Source organism: Lactuca saligna, chromosome 1, assembly GCF_052625555.1.
Source record: "Lactuca saligna cultivar CGN05327 chromosome 1, ASM5262555v1, whole genome shotgun sequence".
NCBI classification, from domain to species: domain Eukaryota; kingdom Viridiplantae; phylum Streptophyta; class Magnoliopsida; order Asterales; family Asteraceae; genus Lactuca; species Lactuca saligna.
The window spans coordinates 25,769,614-25,791,244 of NC_136417.1; the positions used below are offsets into that span (position 1 = coordinate 25,769,614).

General features: G+C 33.9%; 2 protein-coding genes and 1 pseudogene across 2 annotated transcripts; 2 read left to right on the top strand and 1 right to left on the bottom strand.

The window, feature by feature from the left end:
* Positions 1-7,577: 7,577 nt before the first annotated feature.
* LOC145003899 (zinc finger BED domain-containing protein RICESLEEPER 2-like) lies at positions 7,578-9,116 on the top strand (annotated as a pseudogene).
* A 1,624-nt stretch (positions 9,117-10,740) lies between these two features.
* Positions 10,741-14,805, top strand: LOC145029570 (putative cyclic nucleotide-gated ion channel 5). Its single transcript, XM_078978073.1, has 8 exons — positions 10,741-11,077; positions 11,612-11,942; positions 12,017-12,593; positions 12,688-12,900; positions 13,063-13,367; positions 13,447-13,558; positions 13,647-13,883; positions 13,944-14,805. The coding sequence occupies exons 2-8, from the start codon at positions 11,884-11,886 to the stop codon at positions 14,688-14,690; spliced, it is 2,250 nt and encodes a 749-aa protein (XP_078834199.1). The 5' UTR covers positions 10,741-11,077; positions 11,612-11,883; the 3' UTR covers positions 14,691-14,805.
* Positions 14,806-14,857: 52 nt separating this feature from the next.
* On the bottom strand, positions 14,858-18,480 carry LPA3 (Low PSII Accumulation 3). Its single transcript, XM_078978079.1, has 12 exons — positions 18,068-18,480; positions 17,569-17,599; positions 17,380-17,472; positions 16,966-17,028; positions 16,705-16,816; positions 16,502-16,587; positions 16,354-16,412; positions 16,155-16,257; positions 15,998-16,058; positions 15,562-15,644; positions 15,385-15,465; positions 14,858-15,049 (listed from the first exon to the last, which is right to left on the bottom strand). Exons 1-12 carry the CDS (start codon positions 18,385-18,387, stop codon positions 14,990-14,992), a joined length of 1,152 nt encoding a protein of 383 aa, XP_078834205.1. The 5' UTR covers positions 18,388-18,480; the 3' UTR covers positions 14,858-14,989.
* Positions 18,481-21,631: the final 3,151 nt, after the last annotated feature.

Sequence of the window (21,631 nt, forward strand, 5' to 3'; positions counted from 1 at the left end):
AAATTTTCTTATTTTCAAATTTTCTCTTATTTTCAAATTTTCATTCATATGACAAAAAAAAAAGTGTACGAGATGATGACACTCTTTACATACAATTGCTCAATGAAATGAAAAATACCGAAGCAACCGGATTGTTACCGGAAGCATAGAATCAGCTGTCATAACTAGGGGACCCAAATATCGTAATTCGAGACCCTACCCTCAGATAATAAAAAAAATTTATATTGAAACATTTTTTGGGCGGTAATAACAGCTTTAGGATGATTTGCTTTTGAATGTTTAAAAAGAATCTTTATCGGCAACTCTGAACCCACAGAACACGGACCTATTTGTTGACACGCGTTACCCCCGCGGTAACAGAGAGCTTATGTATCAGACCCACACAGTCGAGAATGAAGGAAGGGTACAACTGTCATATCCAGTACCCCAATCAGAATTTCAAATACCAAAACGAAGAAATCTAAAGAAATTCCAAAGAAATTCCAAAGATGAAGATTGAAGAATCCAAATTCAAAACGAAGTACAAATCAAAGCTCAATCAAATCAAAAGCCAACTCAAGTCAAATATGGCGAATGAAGAACTGTGTGATATGATACTTGTGGCTCTCGAAAAAGTGAAAGCATAGGAGCTGAGCCCCTTCGGGTGGGCTCACTGTTTCAGCGAAAGCTGATTCGCCGTGACGGGTTCTTAAGGAGGCGTCGATTCTGATTCTTGGCCATTTAGTCTTAAGGACATGAAATCCGGACTATGTTATTTTCGCCCATAAAGCTTAGTAAGGTATAAAGATTAAATAAAACTTTGGTTGGAGTATTGGGTTACACCGTTTCGGGTCTTCCTCACATTGAGAGTCTGTGATATGTGGAAGGAAACAGGATGGTTGCCAAGGTATCAATGATCGAAGCCCTATTGATGTAAAGTCTGATCGTACCTTTATTTAGTTACAAAAGTACATATTTTGTGTTTGTTCTTAATTTTCTTTTCTTTTGCTTCATTTTGTTTCTCAGGTGCATTTGAACATATTTTCATGGCATTGCATTGCATGCATTCATTCTTAACCTTTCGGATCCTTCATCCCCTTTTCGTTCTAAGTTTTTCTTTTTGCCATCTAGAAATCGTCCTGTTGTCCGGTTCTTGTTCTTTCTTGAGGACAAGAAAGGTCTAAGCTTGGGGAGATTTGTTAGGTGCTATTTGTGCACCTTTTTGCACACCTTTTAGTCCCATTTTATGCATATATTTAGCAAAATTGTTCTTCCTTTTCCTTGCATTTTATCATATTCATTTTAGTCTCTAGAACAACCTTATTTGCACACTTTTATATCTTTTTCAGGTAAACCGGAGGTTGGAACGCGCTTTGGGAAGTGTCGGGAAGCATTGGTGGAGATTTCGGGACGATCCGGCGAAGAACTAAAAAGTTGGAAAAATCAAATTTGGAATTGGAGTCAGAGAGGTACACGGGGCGTGTTGAATTTACACTAAAAAGTGGGCACGGGGCGTGTTTGACCAAAATGGGAGCTGTTGACCATGCTGAACACGACCCGTGTCAGTTTAGTGCAAACCAACATGGGGCGTGTTGCTGAACACGACCCGTGTCAGTTTAGCCTATTTTAACACGGGCCGTGTTCGACCCAGAAACCAACTTTTGGCAGTTTTTCCTATCTTTCATATTCCGGGTTAAGGGTCATTTTTTAGAGGAAAAGAACATAACAGAGCACCATTGAAGGAGGATTTTCAAAGGTTTTTGCAAGGGTTTGATTAGCAATCATTTGGAAACATTATTTCTAGTATTTGTAAGTTGTAATTGCACTTTAATTCCATCTTTTATTCTTGTGATCTTGTTCTAGCCATGTGTGGCTAGAACCCTAATTTCTCCAATTTCATGTTTTGACTTCTTGGTAGTGACTTCATTCATATGACATGATGTTTGTTCTTAATTTCTATTTAATGAATTTGATTTTGCTTCAATCGAATGTTTGATTCTAATTATGATTCTTATTGGCCATTTGAATTAGGGTTAGGTCATTCAAGTTATCTCTTTTACAAAATCCGTAATTGTTTTGTGAAATTGAATAAGTAACAAGCATTAAATTGATCTCTATTGAATGAATTTAGTGTAAATTTTATTCATACACTTTTACACTCCCGAGCTTATGAGGAGTATTGGGTGTTGTTGGGAACATTCACATAAAGCTTCATGCAATCTTATAATCTAATCCTAAGAGCTTGTTTAGATTAGGTTAATAAGGTTAGGATTAATCAAAGAGCTTGTTTTGGTTAATTAATATGGTGAATGGGAAGTGTTAGAGCTTATTAGCACTTTCAAGTACCAACTTAGATAGAATTGAACGAATATTGTGTCATCTTGGAGTCACATTGCTAAATTGTCATACATGGGGTTGGAGTCCTCACAAATTCTGAACTTAATTCACGCACTTAACTGACTGCTTATGTTTTTAATTATTTGTTTAATCATTACATTCTAAAACCCCCTCTCTTTTTACTATTGGTGACTATAATACCTTGTGCAAAGAGGTATAGACTAATTGTCCTGTGTCTCTGTGGATCGACCCTGCTTACCTTGTACTACCTTTTTAGTGCAATATAGTGGGATTATTTTGGAGTATATCGTACCCCTTTATTTGTTGGGTTTGACACACCTAACATATATATATATATATATATATATATATATATATATATATATATATATATATATATATATATATATATATATATATATATATATATATATATATATCTTTACTATCTTATAAAAGAAATCTAACTATTTCTAAAAATAGATTGATTATAATAATAATATTTTTTTAAGATGTCCAAATGATGAAGCTGATATTACAACTAGCCATTAATAAAATAATATTAAATTTTAACCACATTTTGAATTCAAATATTTATCATCAAATCTCCTTATATTTCTCAGCAATTTGATATGGTTCCCTCAAATCCCGGATTCATTCAAATTTTGAACCCTTTTCGATATCCTTAAATTTAGTATGTTAATTTAAATATCCCTCCAATCGCAGATACCTCTTTGTTCCCTCGTCTGCTATAAAGCCCACCGTCTAGGAATAAAAAATGACTTCATCTCCCAAATAACACCATAGTTTGATTATTTTGTCTTCGACATGTACTTTCTTTTGTAACATAACATTTTTGTAGAGGAAACATATCACCGAAAAAATTTACACACCCCGCCGCTTTGCGCGGGTACGCTGCTAGTATATATATATATATATATATATATATATATATATATATATATATATATATATATATATATATATATATATATATCAACATTGTGTAGAAGCAGGGCCGGTCCTCAAGAATTAAATATACTCAAAGTCCCAAGACGAACAAGAAAAAAAGGGTATCATCGTTATTATAAGTTGTTGTTTTTAAATTAAAATAAATAATAAAAAAATTATGTCCTATGTAGCTGCTCACAATGCATTAAACTCTACAAGTTCAATGAAACATATTAAAAAATATTTATTTAAAGATTTAAAGACTTTCCTTTTTCCCATTGAAAAGTTCAATGACCATTGAACTTCAAATTCATTGAATGCCAAGGTGATATTTCACAATGGTGGAGTTGTATCTATTGAATGATAAATAGGCATGACACCTCATTCAACTCTTTCATTAAACTCCCCATTGTGGATGATCTTTTGTCATGTAGATGCCAACTCATATTTTCTCATTTTATCACTTTGAAACCGTATGGAGAGAGAGAGAGATTTGCAGCCAAAGTTTACCAAGCTGCGGCCTAGAGCAGTGTTCCCTTGCCACTGTGGCGACAATGCACCTCACTCCCTAAGCCTAACAAATGGTAAAATCAAATGTATCATTGTGAAGTAAAAGCTCCATTATTTTTGTCATTGAGTGTGTGGAACCATGGTAGAAGTTTCTTGAAGGTTTATTTTGAATGTATAATTTCTAGCTAAAGAGTATATTGTAGTTAAATTTTACAATTTTTAGCTAGGGTTAATGTGATATTTTAATATATATATATATATATATATATATATATATATATATATATATATATATATATATATATATATATATATATATATATATATATATATATATATATATAGAGAGAGAGAGAGAGAGAGAGAACTATAAATGCTTGAGATGGACAGGTGAGAAACTAACATGATAAAAACATAAAGATTTTCTTCTTGAAATACACTCATATAAACAGTGAAAATTGAAAGGAAATATAGTTAGTGTTAAAGAGAATAACAAAAAGGTAGTTTGAAGAAAAAAGAATATAAATTTACAAATGTTATCTTACTCATGGTTGTTCACATTGTGTATTGTAATATTTGTTTTTGTTTATGAAAATATCTATAACAACTTTGCCTATTATTAAAAAATTTAGTGTTCATGTCAATAGTTATATTATCGCGAGAGTTTACGTTAGCTTTATGCCAAAAAGCTATTATCGTGAATTTGCGATTTGCTCTTCACGAATATCATAGTCGTTTTCTTAAATTTTGGAAAAAATTAGTCCCTAATCACGCCCATTTTTTATGATCATCTTAATTTAAGATGAATATGTCAAAAACTTTTTCACCAAGTCTTTTAATGACATATTAATGTTAGCTCAACAAATCAAAAAACTTATAATATTACAATTATAATAAAGTTTCTCACAAATCTGTAAATAAGTCCTCTCACAAGGAAGGGATTTTATATGGGCTAGGGGCTGACCCAGAAATAGTATCTATATTTTAGTTTTATACATATTAAACTTAAAAATATAAAATTTTGATTATAACCCCCAAATTATATTTTTCGGCTCCCAAATAAAAGATTGAAGCTCTGCCTCTCACAATAACTTGTTAGACATTCACAATAATTTATTGGACATTTATGACATTAACCCTAACATGCTTCATCCTAAACCAACACATCGGTATCAATCTATTGATAGCTAGCCAATAGATGAAAAATGAAAAGTTCTGCAAAATATAATAGCAAATAGGACACAAAAGTAGAAGTTACGGTCAAGACATAAGAGGGTTGTATAAGTAATAACCTAACTTTTATGACTTTAACTATATATCTTATTCCTATAAGTGTCATCTTTTTGTTAATATCCTTAAATATGAAATGACATAAAAACCTTTAAAAAATCATTTTAGTATGAACCAGCTCCGACCCTAACATGCCGGACACCTTGTGCGAAAATCAAAATGAAGCCCCATATTTTTTTTGTAAAGTATTACTAAGTAAATTTGCTATTACTAAATTCAAAACTCAAAGTTACTATCAAACATCTCGTAAATTCATGACCATAAAATAATGTATCCACTCATTAGATGTTATAGTTTCTAGGATCATACATATTCATTGTAGTATCTTCTTTGTCATCATCATTATCATTCATGGCGATTATGTCTTCATCTATACAAGGCATATCTTCTGGCACTTGCAGTTCAAATTCTTCTTTTCTAGGTTCTTCAGCAACATCATGAACTTCTTCTCTAGGTTTTTTCACAGCTTCATGAACTTCATCCATGTTTTCTAGCACATGTAATTCAACTTCTCATTCTCTATATTCTTACGTAACTAATTCCTCATTACAATGGTGTTTCGACATCTGTTTAACGATGAATCAATTGATAGTTCCTCTTTAACTATGAATAAATTGTTTTTTTATGTTTTCCTTTTATGTTTAGAACAACCCGACCCAAATTTTCTAGTTAGAGACAACTTTTTTTTATCAAAAAAAATCCATGTTAATAACTTAGCAATATATATATTTGTAATATCTATCAAAAGTTAATATTTAAAATAGTTAGAGCAAGGGGTGAAAACGAGAAGAGACAGCTCATGAGAAACTCGGGCCCGACTCGGAAAATATTCGAAATTGACTCGGCTTTAATCGAATCGAGCTCAAGCTCGAGCTACTCGAGTACCTTATCGAGCCGAGCTCGAGTAGTAAATTACCCGACTCAAAAAGCTCGTGAGCTTAATCGAGTATTTATAAAATTACATTTTTACCCTTTATACATATAGTAAATTATTAAACAATTTTAATATTTTTAACTATTAGTCTTATACTCTATTAGGCGGTAAAGGAAATAAGACACTAAAGATTTCAAAACGTTTTTACACTTTCTAACCCTAATTCCTAGCACATTACACGCCTCCCTCCATGCTCCATTGACGAATCTTATACCTCAAATCCTCAATTCATTGTCGTTCCAGACTTCCGATACGACAATACATGCTATCTTCGACCACCACTAGTCCTCTACCGTCGAGGCTTCAACCACCGCTACCGACCACCGTTACATTCTACAGTCGACGTCGCTATCAGTACCTGCCGCCGTCAACGAAAAAATCTCCGGCTAGTTGACGTTCACAAGCCTAAGAAAGGTATCACTATCATCAATATTCAAAATTTCCAAACAAATTTCAGTGAATGTTATCTTTGATTTTCTGCAGTGTAATCAGTATTGTAAAAAGTTCTAAGAAATAATTTTGATTTGTATTTTTGCACTTCAGTAGTTGATTGGTATGAGTTCACATGGTTGGGAGTTTCGTTACTCATGTTGTGCTTAATGAAGTGTTTTTTTTCTTAACTTGTCTTCATTCTTCACTCATGTCTCTCACTCACGTCTATCACTCTATGATGTATGGACTAAGAAATCAGCCAATCACAACAAAATTCTTTTCTATTACAGATTATTATTAGCATTTAGTTATGAGATTAGATTATGTTAAAAATTGTTGTATTACAGATTTCTTTCATAATTATTTTCCCTGCCTATTATTATGATATTGTATGCTGCCTTTTGGTTTTCATTAAAAAGCTTTTGGTTTATTTTGTTGAATTATCTTTCTTCCCTTGATAGTTTCATAATGTGATATAGATTTTTTGCAAATGGAATCATGTAGACCTGAAGTTTCTTCAGCTCCAACATTGGAGCAAAATTCTGTTGCAAACCCACAACATGAGAACATTGGTTCTGTAAATGACAAAAATAGCCCTCCTAATAATACTGAAGAAGAAAACGCAGATGAAGAAAGTTCCCATTTTGAAAGGAAGAAAAGGCAAAAGACTTCTCCAGTATGGGGTATTTAAAGAAGTTATGATGTGTGATGGGACTAAAAAAGCACAGTGTATACATTGTAAAAGTAAACTCTCCATATTAGTAAGCGCTAGTACTAGTCATTTGGGACGACACTTAAAGAAATGTATCCCAAAAAACTTTATGACCAATAACAACAAAATATCACTTTGCAAGTAGTTGATTCGGGAAGTAATTCACAGCATGTTACCCCCGCCCTTACCGATGGAAAGTTTGATATGATGAAAATGAGAGAGTCAATTTCACATTGGATACTTATGTACGAACATCTTTTCAAAATTGTTGAGGAATAGGGGTTTAACATGATGCAAAAGCGTGGAATTCTTGAGTGGGAAACCGTCTCACATGTTTCCATTAACGCAAACTGTAAAAAAGTTTTTGAGATAGAAAAGAAGAAGTTGAAGGATTTATTGAAATCTATTTCAAGGATTAGTGTGACCACAGATATGTGGAAGTCTACCAATCAGAAGATCGAATATATGGTTCTTACAGACCATTTTGTCGATTCTAATGGGCATTTACAGAAGTGTGTTCTTAGCTTTATTCACTTACCTCCTCCTCATCGTGGGCTTGAGATTGCCGATAATCTTTATAAGTGTTTGAAGGATTGGTGCATTGAAAATAAGGTGTTTACTATTTCGGTTGACAATGCCTCGAATAATGACTTGGCTGTTAGGATCTTAAGTGAAACTTTTTCAAGGGTTAAGAAGTTGCCTTGTGGAGGAAAGATGTTTCATGTACGTTGTTGTGCACACATCTTGAATCTTATGATTCAAGATGGACTTTCTAGAATTGGCGATATTATTGAGGATATGCACAACTCTGTTACATTTATCAATCAAAATGAGTCAAGACTCAACTTGTTTTCTGAGATTGTATTACAATTACAATTGTCACATAGAAAACTTATTCTTGAATGCAAGACAAGGTGGAACTCAACAAATGAAATATTGTCCGCTGCAATCAAATTTAAAGAGGTGTTTCCAATGTACAAAGAAAGAGAGCCACGCTACATTAGTTGTCCCACAAATGAAGATTGGATAAAGGTGGAAAAGGTATGCGAGATTTTAGAAGTTTTTTACTCTACAACTAATATTATCTCTATTAGTGAGTATCCGACTTCAAACCTATTTCTTAATGAAGTTTATAGAATCAAAGTTTTGTTGGACAAGAAGCTTCAAGATCCTAACGAAGATCATTTTGTTCATGACATGGTTCGGTGCATGAAACAAAAATTTGATAAGTATTGGGGAGAGTGCAACTTGATGATGTCGATTGGTGCTATTTTAGATCCTAGGTGCAAAATGAGGGTTATTGAGTTTTGTTTTCCTAGGATATATCCCGAACAGGAAGCTCGTGAAAATATAGACAAAGTTAAAAAAAAAAAAGCTTTATATAAATTGTATGGAGAATATGTGGATGGATATTATTCTAGTGGCGGTGAAGAAAATTATGAAACTGTTGTTGGTTTAAGTGGAAACAATGTGAACATTCAACCTTCATCTTTCGGGTGGTCCGAGTTTCCTCAATTTATAAGAACAGTTGAAAATATACAACCACAAAAATCAGATTTAGATAATTATCTTGAAGAGGGTTGTTACATTTGTGATGTTGGCCCAACATTTTTTGATGCTTTACAATGGTGGCGATCAAATTCGTTAAAATATCATATATTCTGATGCATGGCTCGAGACATACTTGCTATTCCCATCACCATTGTTGCATCGGAAGCTACTTTTAGTGCGGGTAGTAGAGTTATTGCCACATATAGAGCATCATTGGCTCCCGAAACGGTTGAAGTCTTACTTTGTGGAGGAGATTGGTGTCGAAGCCTCCACGGTTTGAAAAGAAAGAACAAGGTATGATTCATTTGTTTCTCGTTACTTTTTATGTATATTTTACAATTTAAATATATTTATTGTTCTCGTGTTTATGCATTTCAGAAAGAGAAACAACAAATGGAGATCAATCTTCCAATTCCATGACAGATACATGAGAAGTAAGCATATTTAAAATGTTTAAAACTGTTAATTTTAACTAATTTTTGTTGTTTTCAGGTTAAGTTATTTTTTCGTTGTTGTTGTTGTTGTTTTTCTGTTGTTGTTGCTGTTTTTTGTCATTGTTTTTTTTTTTTTTTTTCCATCGTTGTTGTTTTTTGGGTGCTGATTTTTGAAGTTGTTTTTTTTGTGGTTATTTGTGATGTATTTTTTCGTTATTGTTGTTATTTTGACAGGTACAAGAGATTGTGTTGGTGCTGAATTGGTAAAATGCAAAGACATAGAAGCTTGATGATATATTGACATTAGATGTTTCTTTTTGGTATTTTGGATATTTATAAAATGCAAAGACACAAATGTTTCTTTTTGGTATTTTGGATATATGTAAAATGCAAATACATAGATGGTTTATTGTGCATTTTTTGATATTTTGGACAATGTAAAAGCATATGGAATGTTTTTAATTTTTGATGATTTTCACCTTTTTTTATTTTACTTTTTTAATTTTAGTCAAGTCGAACCGAGCTCAATAGTATCGAGTATTTCAATGGTCGAGTTTGAGCTTCAGATTTAAGCTCGAGGCGAGTTCGAGTCAAGCTTCGAGCTCGAGTATTTTAAGCGAGTCGATATTCGAGCTTGGCAATACTCGGTTCGATTCGACTCAGCAAACAAAATTCTTGTTTTTTAACATTTCAAAGTATTAGATTATATTATATTAATATTATAAGCCAAAAAATGGAAGCCTATTGCCGTCCTCTCTCACCCCACTCTGAAATTTGCTAATGCTCTATTCTAACCCCTCTATACTAAACATTGAAAAACTAAAGCTATTAAGTTAAGTGATAAACATAATTCACAAGACAATATACGATGTGTAAGGAAAAACAAGAACATTGTTTTTTACTTTCTCTACTTTGTTATTCTTTAACTTCATTATGAATTTATAAATAAATCATTCAAAAAATGAGCATTTAGCCTGGGAAAGAAAGAAGCTAAGCACTGATGGGATTTGGAAATTTTAAAGAGAGATGAGCAACACCGACAATCTACTTGTACCGTTATTAGGTTTGATCTTTTGATGAGTTTTATAAAACATATAACATTTTCTTGAAGTTGTACTAGAAACATATATTTATTTTTTATATAGATACTTTCCTTAATTTTTTTTTATAAATATAGAATTGATGATAAGATTTTGATTTTTTGATTTTCGTTGATTTTTTTTACAATTAAAATTACTTTAAGATTGCAATCAAATGGTTACATTGTGTATATAATTAGTTGCTAAGTTTCTTTAATAATAACACGTAAGTTTCTTTAATAAAAACACATAAAAATATATTTTAAGAAATTACCAACACCATTACTATATATTTCCCTAATTTTAGAGGCCCTTTAAAATCGGAGGCACCGTGCGACCGCACCACTCACATACCCTCAGGTTGCTACCGGTAAGAAGGTGTGTTTCGTACAATATCTGCAACAATTTGTTTAATTAACTTTTTGAATAGTCCGAAACTTATTTAATATAATTTGAGATTCTTAAATTCAAATCTCCATCGTAGATGTACACTGAAAAGAATGGTCTCGAGGCTTGTAATTAAGGGAACACTTATTTCCAATAATAATCCAGAGAAAAAAAAATGGAGGTGAATTGCAACAATTACTAGGTTTTGGTGGCTTTCTGTAAAGTGATGTAAACTTCAAGGTGCTTGCCGAGACAAGGAATATGAGCAATGGCTAACCGTTTTCAACGATCAATGTGTACCAGAAACACCTCCTGATTTTATCGGTCATTTCCCTTTTTTTTCGCGCCAAAATCACTCCGAAATTAGGTTCTCATCAGTATCTCGCTCGTGCGAAACTAGGCTAGTTTTCCGTTTTGTTTCTTCGATTTTGATCTTCTCGGAGCAGGATCTGATAGATTGAAAAAATTGAAGAATTTTAAGGTAAGTAGGTTTCTTCAATTTGATCTGAAATCTTCTTTCATTGTGGCAGATACTGCTCATTCGTGTTTAATTTTCTGAATCTGGAGATTTTTGATGTGCTTTATTTGAATGCCCAAATTGCTACCCTCATATTCGAAATGTTATTCAGTTTGTGCGCATGTCAGATATTGTTTTTCCGTGTTTGATTTTTCTTCGTTGAGCTGTGAAATGAATCTGGAGATGTTTATTGTGCGTATTTCAGATGTTTAAATTGCTACCTTCATTTTCAAAAATCATACTAAAAAAACATCAGTTGCTCGAGATCTCATTTTATAATTCCAATCATACAAATGTGATGATTTTCTAGCTGAATCTCCAGATTCGCATCATACAACAATATATTGTTTGAACACATACATCCAAAACCTTCTTTCCTAATATGATCTTCTCAGCTACATAATTTGTGTTTATGTTTGCTTTAATTGGCTGATGCAAGATGATCCTATTTCTGTAACTGACGACATAAAATTTCATTTGATGATTTGATCACAATAGAGAGTGAGTAATATGCATACATGATCCCCTACATGTCTGGATTGGTGATCAGTTGCTGAACAGAGTAACACATCTGGGGCTAATCGTGTTTGTAATTCTGGTGTTCATCGTGTGGCCTTAGCATTCATGGTACCAGATCCAATTCAACTCCACTTAACCAAACTACCAGAGATATCACAGTGGTACAATTGGCAGTTAAAAGATCTTGAAAGACTTATTGTTACAATCACTGTCATGATTCCCCTTTCTTCCTCCCCCATTCACTTCCCAAAATGTTTGACAATTGTCACACCACAATATACATAGGTGGTCAAGAAGAAAGATTCGTAAGGTACAAATTAATTACTGAAACATAATCAGATAATCTGTCAAGTAACAATTTGATTCTTCAATGTTTTAATTTAGGTTGAATGTTTTGGATTCGAGTTTGTCATATCCATCTAATATAATGAAGAGGTGTGGATTCAATATAGAAGGAGCACCCCCTTCTGGTCATCCACGTACTACTGCATCCAAATCAATTAAGTACGTGAGAAGAAGGTCTGAAGGACTTATAAATTTTGGCCAAACTTTAAAAACCGGAGTCTCACGTGCAGTGTTTTCAGAAGATCTAAAAGTCTCTGAGAACAAAATAATCGATCCTCAAGACAAAACACTTTTGTTATGGAACAAGTTTCTGGTGTTATCTTGCATTCTTGCAGTATATGTGGATCCTTTATTTTTCTATATTCCCGTTTATCATAATACGGAAAGTTGCTTAAAAATACATAGAAGTTTAGCACACTCCATTACAACTGTGAGAACCATAGTCGATATTTTCTACCTTGTACGCATTGGTCTCCAGTTTCGTACAGCTTATATAGCACCATCATCAAGAGTGTTTGGACGTGGTGAACTTGTGATAGATCCTGCACAGATTGCAAGAAGATATATGCAACGTTATTTCTTTGTTGACATTCTCTCTGTGCTACCTTTACCACAGGTTGAAGTATTCATTTTGTTTACAAAAAAATGATTTGTCTTTTTTTTTTTTTAGTTATCTTATTTATGTTTATTTATTTATTTATTTATTTCAGATTGTGGTGTGGAGGTTTCTTCAGAATGATCATGGTTCGGGTGTTTTGGGTACAAAAAAGATTTTACTGTGGATTGTGATTGTGCAATATATTCCTAGATCTCTTCGTATTCTACCATTGTTTTCAGAGCTCAAAAAAACTGTGGGTGTCATTACTGAAACAGCTTGGGCTGGTGCAGCTTACTATTTGGTTTGGTTTGTTCTTGCTGGTCATGTAAATGCTCTTTCTTTCTTTCTTTTTTTTCACTTAATTTGGGGTAAAGCCTATTACTTTTGGAATTCAATAACACACACATATATATATCTAAATATCCATTGGTTTCATCATAAATTATGCATGAAAAAATGTTTATCTGATTTGAAGTGATGTGAACAGATATTTGGAGCTTTCTGGTATCTGTTGGCTGTGGAACGTAAGAGTGCATGTTGGGCGCAAGCATGTCGTGATGAGAGTAAATGTGAGATAGAATATCTTTACTGTGGGCATGACGAGACAGAAGGATACAAAGCTTGGCTGCAAGTTGCTAAAGCCACTCTTGATGAACATTGCGTTGAAAGTGAATCCTATGGAGAATTTGATTATGGGATTTACTTACAAGCTGTGCAATCTCAAGTTGATTCCTCTGAACATTTTCCATCTAAATACTGCTACTGTTTGTGGTGGGGCTTAAGAAACTTAAGGCAAGTTCATTTCTTTTATAACCCACCTAAAAATTCTAATCAAAACATCTCTCAACATTTGCTAAATTCCATACAACAGTACACTAGGTCAGGGGCTTGAAACCAGTACATATGCTAAAGAAATTATTTTCTCAATCATAATCGCCATTTCTGGGCTCATACTCTTTGCTCTTCTCATCGGCAACATGCAGGTAATATTTAGCCCAATAATAATCTTGTGCCACGTGGATTTTTTTTTTTTTTTTTTTTTTTTATTGTTTTGATTTTTGGATTGAGCAGACGTATCTTCAATCGCTTTCGGTTCGTTTAGAGGAGATGAGAATCAAAAGGCGTGACTCTGAACAATGGATGCATCACAGATTGCTTCCTCAAGAGCTTAAAGAACGAGTGCGAAGATACGATCAGTACAAATGGGTGGAAACAAGAGGAGTAGATGAAGAAAGCTTAGTCCAAAGTCTACCAAAAGATCTCAGAAGGGACATCAAAAGACACCTCTGTTTAAATCTAGTAAAAAGGGTATGTTACTGTAGTTAAACAACTTCCATGACTGAAAACTTAAAATCGTAATTGTTGTAGGTTCCATTGTTTGCAAATTTTGACGAAAGATTACTAGACGCCATATGCGAGAGACTTAAACCAAGTCTTTACACAGAAAGCACGTTTGTGTTAAGGGAAGGCGACCCGGTCGACGAAATGTTGTTCATAATCCGGGGGCGTTTAGAAAGCGTCACGACAGACGGCGGGAGAAGCGGTTTTTTCAACCGGGGATTTTTGAAAGAAGGGGATTTTTGCGGGGAAGAGCTGTTGACGTGGGCGTTGGATCCGAAATCGGCGGGTAACCTACCGCCGTCAACACGAACGGTTATGGCATTAACGGAGGTGGAAGCGTTTGCGTTGATCGCAGACGAGGTGAAGTTTATAACGAGTCAGTTTAGGCGGCTTCATAGTCGGCAAGTTCAGCATACTTTCCGGTTTTATTCACAGCAGTGGCGGACATGGGCGGCGAGTTTTATTCAGGCAGCGTGGAGGAGGTATTCCAGAAGGAAGATTATGGAATTGCATCGGTTGGAGGAGGAAGAATCAGATGAGGATTATATGGATGATTATGAGGAGGAGGAAGAGGAGGAGGAGGAGGTTGAAGAGGATGTTAATGAAGAAACTGCGTTGATTAGAGGGCGGGTGTCGTCGTCGTCGTTTGGTGCGACGATGTATGCGTCCAAGTTTGCGGCTAATGCTATGAAACGGGTTCAGAGGAAGCGGGGAGTGTCGACCGGGTTTATTAGTCTTCAAAAGCCTTCCGAGCCGGATTTTGGTGATTTGTAGATGGAAATTTACATTTATTAAGTTGTGAATTATGAACGGATGTTGTAGCTATTTTGAATTTTTGATGTGATATAGATCATAGCCGACCCCAGGGGAAAAACGTTGTTAAACGTTACACGGATTGTGAAAGAGATTATAACTGTGGCCAATACTGGGACACGGTAACAAAAATGAAAGCAGAAAATAATATAAACAGGAAAATTGTGTACTTATGATATACATATGTGAATAAATTATGGTACCCCATCCCCACCACATCTCTTGATGTTTGTATGGGGGGTTAACTCACTCTCAGAGTCTCAGGTACGCCATGCGGAAGATAACTCCAAATCCACGTCTTCCTCCCACCATGTTGCTTTCTGTAACCACATCATGCATTTGTAAGTTGTAACCCAAGAACTATTTGTAAAATGTCTAATAATAATTACTATACCCTCAAACAAAAACATATGTATCTTGTCCATTACCACAAATTATATGTAACAATATAGATATAGTGTTTTTTTATATACCGGGTAGGGGCAGTTTGTTTTTTTGAAAAATGCAATTTTTTTATGGTTAAACTGAAAAAATAACAAGCCATATAGATATAGTGTTTTTTATATAATTTGGCCGAAAACAATTGAAGAATTTTTTAAAATTTCTTGCAAAGAAAGAAATTAAATGAAAGAAATTAGTATGAAAAGAAGCAAACCCTGTAACCACGACGAAGGAACTCAAGTTGGCTTCCTTGTTCCTCCTTGAGTCCAAGGACCCTCAGTAATTCTTCCTTGGTCTAAAATAAACATGCCAAACAAATCTCTCAAAACTCAGAAACATATTTTATTTTATTTATACTCAAAACAGAAAAAGGGTAATAACGGAAATTTACTTCATTAAGCGTGAAGCGTGTTTCGCTTTCTGCAACACAAGCATACGAATTATCTGCTTGCTTAAGCATCACCTGCCAGGGTCCTGCATTATCAACAAGTTTTAAACACTCTTTATTTTTTTATTATTAATAGACTTAATGAGGACATGAGGTTGTTACTTTTTTATTTACTGAGCTTAATAGATTAATCACATAATCTCCACAGCTATATATGTTTATTTTTTTCACTCAATCCAGACTGAATGACTTAGTGGGTTAAGCCAAAAAAAAATGTGGCTTAATGTATTAAGACACCAACCCTTTAACTACTTGCCATTCTTGTTTCCTCCATAAAACTGATGAATATTGTAAAAAAATGTTTATTGGAAAGTAAGGGTAAAATGGTCATCAAGTCACATTTAGAAAAAATTGAGTTAACTTATATAATAATTGTTACCTGGGTATTGGCGGAAGAGGGCACCATCGTAATTAACAATGTATGGTGGTACTGCAACTGTCTTGCATTTTAAAGTAAAAAGATAATAAAAATAAAGTAAAATTTAATAAATACAAAAGCATGAGAGAGAGAGAGAGAGAGAGAGAGAGAGAGGTACCTTGGAATACTCTCTTATTCGAATATAAAAGACAGGAACAAACTGAGAAAGAAATCGGTAGTGTAAATCCTTGGGTGGAAAACCAACAAGGCCAAGGTCAGCTCTGTGATTTCAATAGTTTCATTTGTCAAACAAAAAGTAAGGTTTTTCACAACAACCACGAATTCCATCTGAATTCAAAGGGTATAAACGGAATTACCGCAAAGTTTCAAGCTCCAGATTAAATAGGAGGGCGGGTGTTGATCCACCGAACTTTTCCTATATAATATTGGAGTATAAATACAATACAGAGTAAGTTAATAAGAAACAGCACCACAGAGATGAATATAAGAGAAAGTACACCCTACCAGATATTTCTCAATGGTAGCAAGTTCACGGGTGCTGCAACTGATGAATACAAAAAGTGTTGGTGGTTTGTCAGACAGCCACCTTTCTGTGTTTCATAAAAGGAGACAATTATGAAAAAAAGAATCCAGTCAAAACTTGTGATTCTGTTATATACTTGTTACTTAAAATGATTATGACTATAAAAAAAAAAAAAGGCTAAAACCTTGATTGTCATCATCAAAATCAAAATCAAGAGTGTTCCTTATAGATCTGAAGAAAGAACCAACAGGACCAGTGGGAATATCATCCAAGGAACCAATAGTGATCTCATCAATCTGGAAGAAAACCACAAATATTGGATTACAAGAAATTGTTTTTCTCATCAAATAGATGCAAAAAGTGATCCATATACATATATTTTTATATTAATATGAAACGATTTACTTATTAGAGAAATTAGTTCTAAATTAGCTAACTAAGTTACCAAGTCAATAGCTGATTTGAACAGCTCGGAGGCTCTTCGTTTTTCTGGATTATCAGGAAACACCTACAGCATACGATAAGTTTAACATAAACATATCTTAATGAAGAAAATTCATCGAATATGAAATAAGGTGAAATGCAAGAAAATTCATCGAATAGCTGTTTAGTATGTCGCTCTACTACTTAGCAATTAGTTTCTTTTTTTTTTTTTCAAAGTATCATGTCCCAATAAAAAGAATGAAAGCAAAATGGTATTATTGGGTAGATTCTTTAAAGTAGAATGTCTTGCTAAGAAAAAGTTTAAAGTATAATGTTGTAATTGAAAGAAATGAAAGTGAGGTGATGTAATAAACAAATAAATGAAACTACGTTGCTATTTCTTACATTTATCCCTAAAAAGTAAGTGTAGACTTACAATGCAAGCTCGTGTATCCTTTTTCTCTTTAAGCTTCCTAACAACAGCCAAGGCAAGTTGAACATTGGCATCACTAAACTCGTCTGAAGATCCCTTCATAATGTCATATAGGATTAGGGGAGGCTTTTTACTAAGAAAGGAAAAGCTTTACAGAACCAGCAAGAAAGCATGAAGAGGTTATGAAGATACCTTATATGAAGAAATGCTGGTTGGCAATGGCCTGTTAATGCCATCAAATAACAAATGTAAGCAGTAGTTTTATGGAAATTAAGAAAATCGAACAGGGAGCAATCAAACAATGTATAACGTTTATCTCCAACTACTTTCCACAAATGATCCAAAACTTCGATTAATATGATCGTTTAGAAGACGTTGCAACTGATGAACTGAGAGTGATTCAACTCTACCCTTGATGAGTGATTTTCAACACTTAATGGCGAATTGCAATTACATTTCCACAAAATATCCGCAATTACGTTGTTCTAACATGTCAACCGTACTAATGGCTTATTTGGGACAAAAGAAAAACCGTTCACTAAATAAACAGAATCGTGCAATGAGGAACATTTACCCTTTCACTAAGTTCTCGCTAAAATTACAGTCTGAAGCAACAATGAGTTCGATTGATGAACCAAAAGGTACAGACAGGAACAAAATATTCATTGAATGCTAAAGTTAAGAGAATTACGGAAAATCGATTTCAAGGCGGGTTTTGCCATCGTCGAGAGCGCAAGCGAGGGAATTAGCGGCATCAGTAACAAGAACTTCGTATGATTTAGGCTTGTAAACTGATACCCCAAGCTTTCGAGCAGTTGTTGGTGTAGAAGAAGCTTCGTTGCTGCTGCACTTGATTGAATTCACTGCAAGCTTATTGGGGGAAGATAGAGTTTGAGACAAATTGAAGAGGATTCGAGAGGGGGGTAGAGAGAAAGGAGCAGAGAGAGTGAGATGATGATTGTGATTACGGGAGTAAAGGTGCGAAGAGGAAGGCGAGAATGAGGAAGCCATAGCCAGTTTAGAGGAACGAAGACAGAGCAGAAATTGAGGTGGAGGAGAGATAACGCTTCCAGGAACAGTTGGAGGGGATTAACCGTTGATAACCAAACAATTCTTTATTCTTTTGATTTATGTTGAGTCAAAATTACGACGGTAAAAAAAAAAAACAAAAAAAAAAAAAAAAAAAAAAAAAAAAACTGATGTCATAAAAACACTTAAATTTTTTAATGTTTTTTTGGTTTACCCAAAGTTGAATTTTATGTCCGTTTTTACCCTTCTATTTTTTAAAAGATATTCGGTTTAACCATTATACCAGTGATAACAGGTGTAACAACCCAAAAACCAAATAAAAATTTTCATTTTTGAAAATAGAATACAACCATAATTTGTTCCCAAAAATTCATTACATCATATTGTATCAAATAGCATAGTATCAAAATAGATCAATGAAGAAAATGTTGGAGAGTAAATGTCGCATCATCAAGTCGGGTTCTTCCCCTTAGAACCGGAAGTACCTGAAATCACCCGAATAAACCGTAAGCAAAAGCTAGTGAGTTCCCAAAATATCACATAACATACAACCATAAAATACCATGCAACATACATAAGTTGCCATGGGTTACTCCCATGATCTTTAACAGGAATGTCATGTGCTATCCCCATTGTCTGATATGCAAGTGACATGGGCAACCTCCATGATCTTTACTTGAAAAGCCATGGGCTACCCGCATAATCTGATATCCAGGTACCATAGGCTACCCTCATGGTCTTCACATAAGTGTCATGGGCTACCCTGGGATCGGCATACAGTCAATGCATAACAAATAACAATCCACATATTATATAATGGGTCGGCATTGGTGCCTTCGACCCATTGACATAGTGAGAAGACTCACCTCATACTGTTGATAAAATATTTCTTGGCTACTGGTCCAGAAATCTCACACTAAATAAACACGATTTATCCTATTATATACATATATTAATAACAATAATTTGTAGCAATTGACTTTCATCCTTCAAATTTCAACATTGGTCTTCCCCAATCGTATACACCCATCGTTAGCGCTTTTCATATGTTTCTCCAAAATCTTTGAACTCCATCCTTATTCCTTTCCGACTACTTGCCTTTGACGTTTATGACTCTTTTTCCTCCAGGAATTTAGGGTTTGAATCCCATCTCTTCTAATTCATAAGATATTTCAAATGTAATCTGTATATCTGATTCTTTGAATTACTACTTATTTCCTTTTCATCTTCATGTTAATTTATGAGTTCAATTCACTCTTTGTTTTGAAGAATACGAAGATGCAACAAATTTTACTTTCGCTGGAGATGTAGGCATCTACCATTTGGAGTTTTATTACCGATAGTGGAACTTTGCATAGGCGGTGGATGTGTTGGGCAGTTTTAATTCTTGTGAAGCAAAATAGGGGAACCAACATAATAGTGACTGCGATGGAGGTAAGGAGTTGTTTGATAGAGGCGAAATCAATGGTCTATTTTACCCTAGAACACTTATGCAGAACAATTTTCAAAGAAAATCATATGTTGATTACGATTTTCCATGAACGCGTTTGAAAATTACTCTCGAATTTAAACATTCCTTATTAGATGTCTAATTGTTTACACTGATTTTTGGTGTTGAAGACTTCGGTTCTTCAAGTGAGCCCTAATATTTTAAATTTTTTTGCTTATTTGTTCATGATTTTGGGATTGGATAGATAATTTGCTATGTTGGTGTTCTTCATTCTGATGCTCCTTCCACCGCCATCGGATTTTTTTCGGTTGTTATCGAAGAAATTAGAAATTACAGATTTTTTTGTTGTTATCGAAGAAACCAGAATTCGAAGATGTGTTGAAACAATAGATTTTTCTTTCTTCAAATTAATAGATTGTTCTTCCTTGAGATCTTCTAAGGTCATAAAACCCGACTATTGAATTCAAAATTCAAGAAGATGTTGCATTCCTGGTCTGCTTTAACACAAATTGCTTAAATATTTTTCAATCTCATGTGTCATTCATACAGGTAAGAATCCACAAGATTTCTTTCAATTCACGACAATAGACAACCATAGGACCAACAATCATATCTATCTAGAATTTTCAACAACAAAAAATTGCCCTAATCAATTGATTGTCACAGGATAAAGGCGTCCAACTCTCATGGAAGAACATACACAAACTATTGAAGAATGATGGTCCATCGCCATTTTTTAAGGTTCGTTTGCATATCTATTATCTAATTCTTAGTTTTCTGGTCCAAATATACACATAAACTGTTCTTTAACAATATATTGAGGGCTATTTTTGTCATTTTGTATAGGGTGATCACTGATCAGGTTGTGCTTATTGAAATGCTATAGCGGGTTGAGTCAAAAAAATCCTAACCAAATTGTTTCTTTTTTTTTAATCTTTTAATACTTCTTGAAGAATTTGCATGGGTAAAAATGGTTTTCATTTGTTACAGGAAAAAGACATGTGAGAACTAAGTACACAATAAAAGATCCAAACTTCAAGGAGAAAGAAATAAAGGAACCACACAACAATTTACACAAATAGTTTTTGTAGTTTTTTTTTTCTTTTTTTGAATTTTAACTATCACTCATTTCTTGACAGGTCAATGAGTCAATATATGATATAGATATAATTTGGAAAAGTGTTGTTCTTGAACAACATATAAAGAAAAGGTATATAGGATTCAAATGCAAAGAATGTTGTTAACAAGTATGTATGTTTTTTACTGCTGCTTTTGCTTATATCTTTTAAATCGAGCATGATGATGGTGATGATTTGGTGCTAATTTTTGTTGTTGGTATTATATTTGGTGTTAGTTTTTGTTGTTGGTATTATAGGGTTTGGGTTGATGGTAGTTAATAAATTAATATATAGTCGCACCTTGATATACTGTAATAATTTTATACATGTATTATTATGTTAGATTGTCCTCTTGTACATGTATAACTTATGTGTCCCTTGACATGAATACATCAGGAGTTGCACTAAAATCATATTATGAGTTATGAGTTAAATAGAAAAAAAACCAACAAAAAAACCGATCCGTGGTTTACCACGGGTTCACTTACTAGTTTAGAATTAAATCACAACCCAAGACATAGGCCCAACTCCTAAGTCCAAACTCCTCTAATAAGGCCCAAAAGTCTTTCCTTCATTAATGGGCCTAGCATCCAAAGTCCAAAACTATAATGGGCTATAAGGACCAAAAGGCCCAATCATGTCATCAATGGTCCAATAA

Excerpts from the sequence above, each read along its gene's own strand:
- LOC145029570 (XM_078978073.1), top strand. The coding sequence starts at position 11,884 with ATGTTTGACAATTGTCACACCACAATATACATAGGTGGTCAAGAAGAA. Across the intron at positions 12,901-13,062 it reads GGTTTGTTCTTGCTGGTCAT|ATATTTGGAGCTTTCTGGTA; the intron begins GTAAATGCTCTT and ends TGATGTGAACAG. Across the intron at positions 13,884-13,943 it reads GTTTAAATCTAGTAAAAAGG|GTTCCATTGTTTGCAAATTT; the intron begins GTATGTTACTGT and ends TAATTGTTGTAG.
- LPA3 (XM_078978079.1), bottom strand. The coding sequence starts at position 18,387 with ATGGCTTCCTCATTCTCGCCTTCCTCTTCGCACCTTTACTCCCGTAAT. Across the intron at positions 16,588-16,704 it reads TTTTGATGATGACAATCAAG|AAAGGTGGCTGTCTGACAAA; the intron begins GTTTTAGCCTTT and ends TATGAAACACAG. Across the intron at positions 15,050-15,384 it reads TCCTTCGTCGTGGTTACAGG|AAAGCAACATGGTGGGAGGA; the intron begins GTTTGCTTCTTT and ends ATGTGGTTACAG.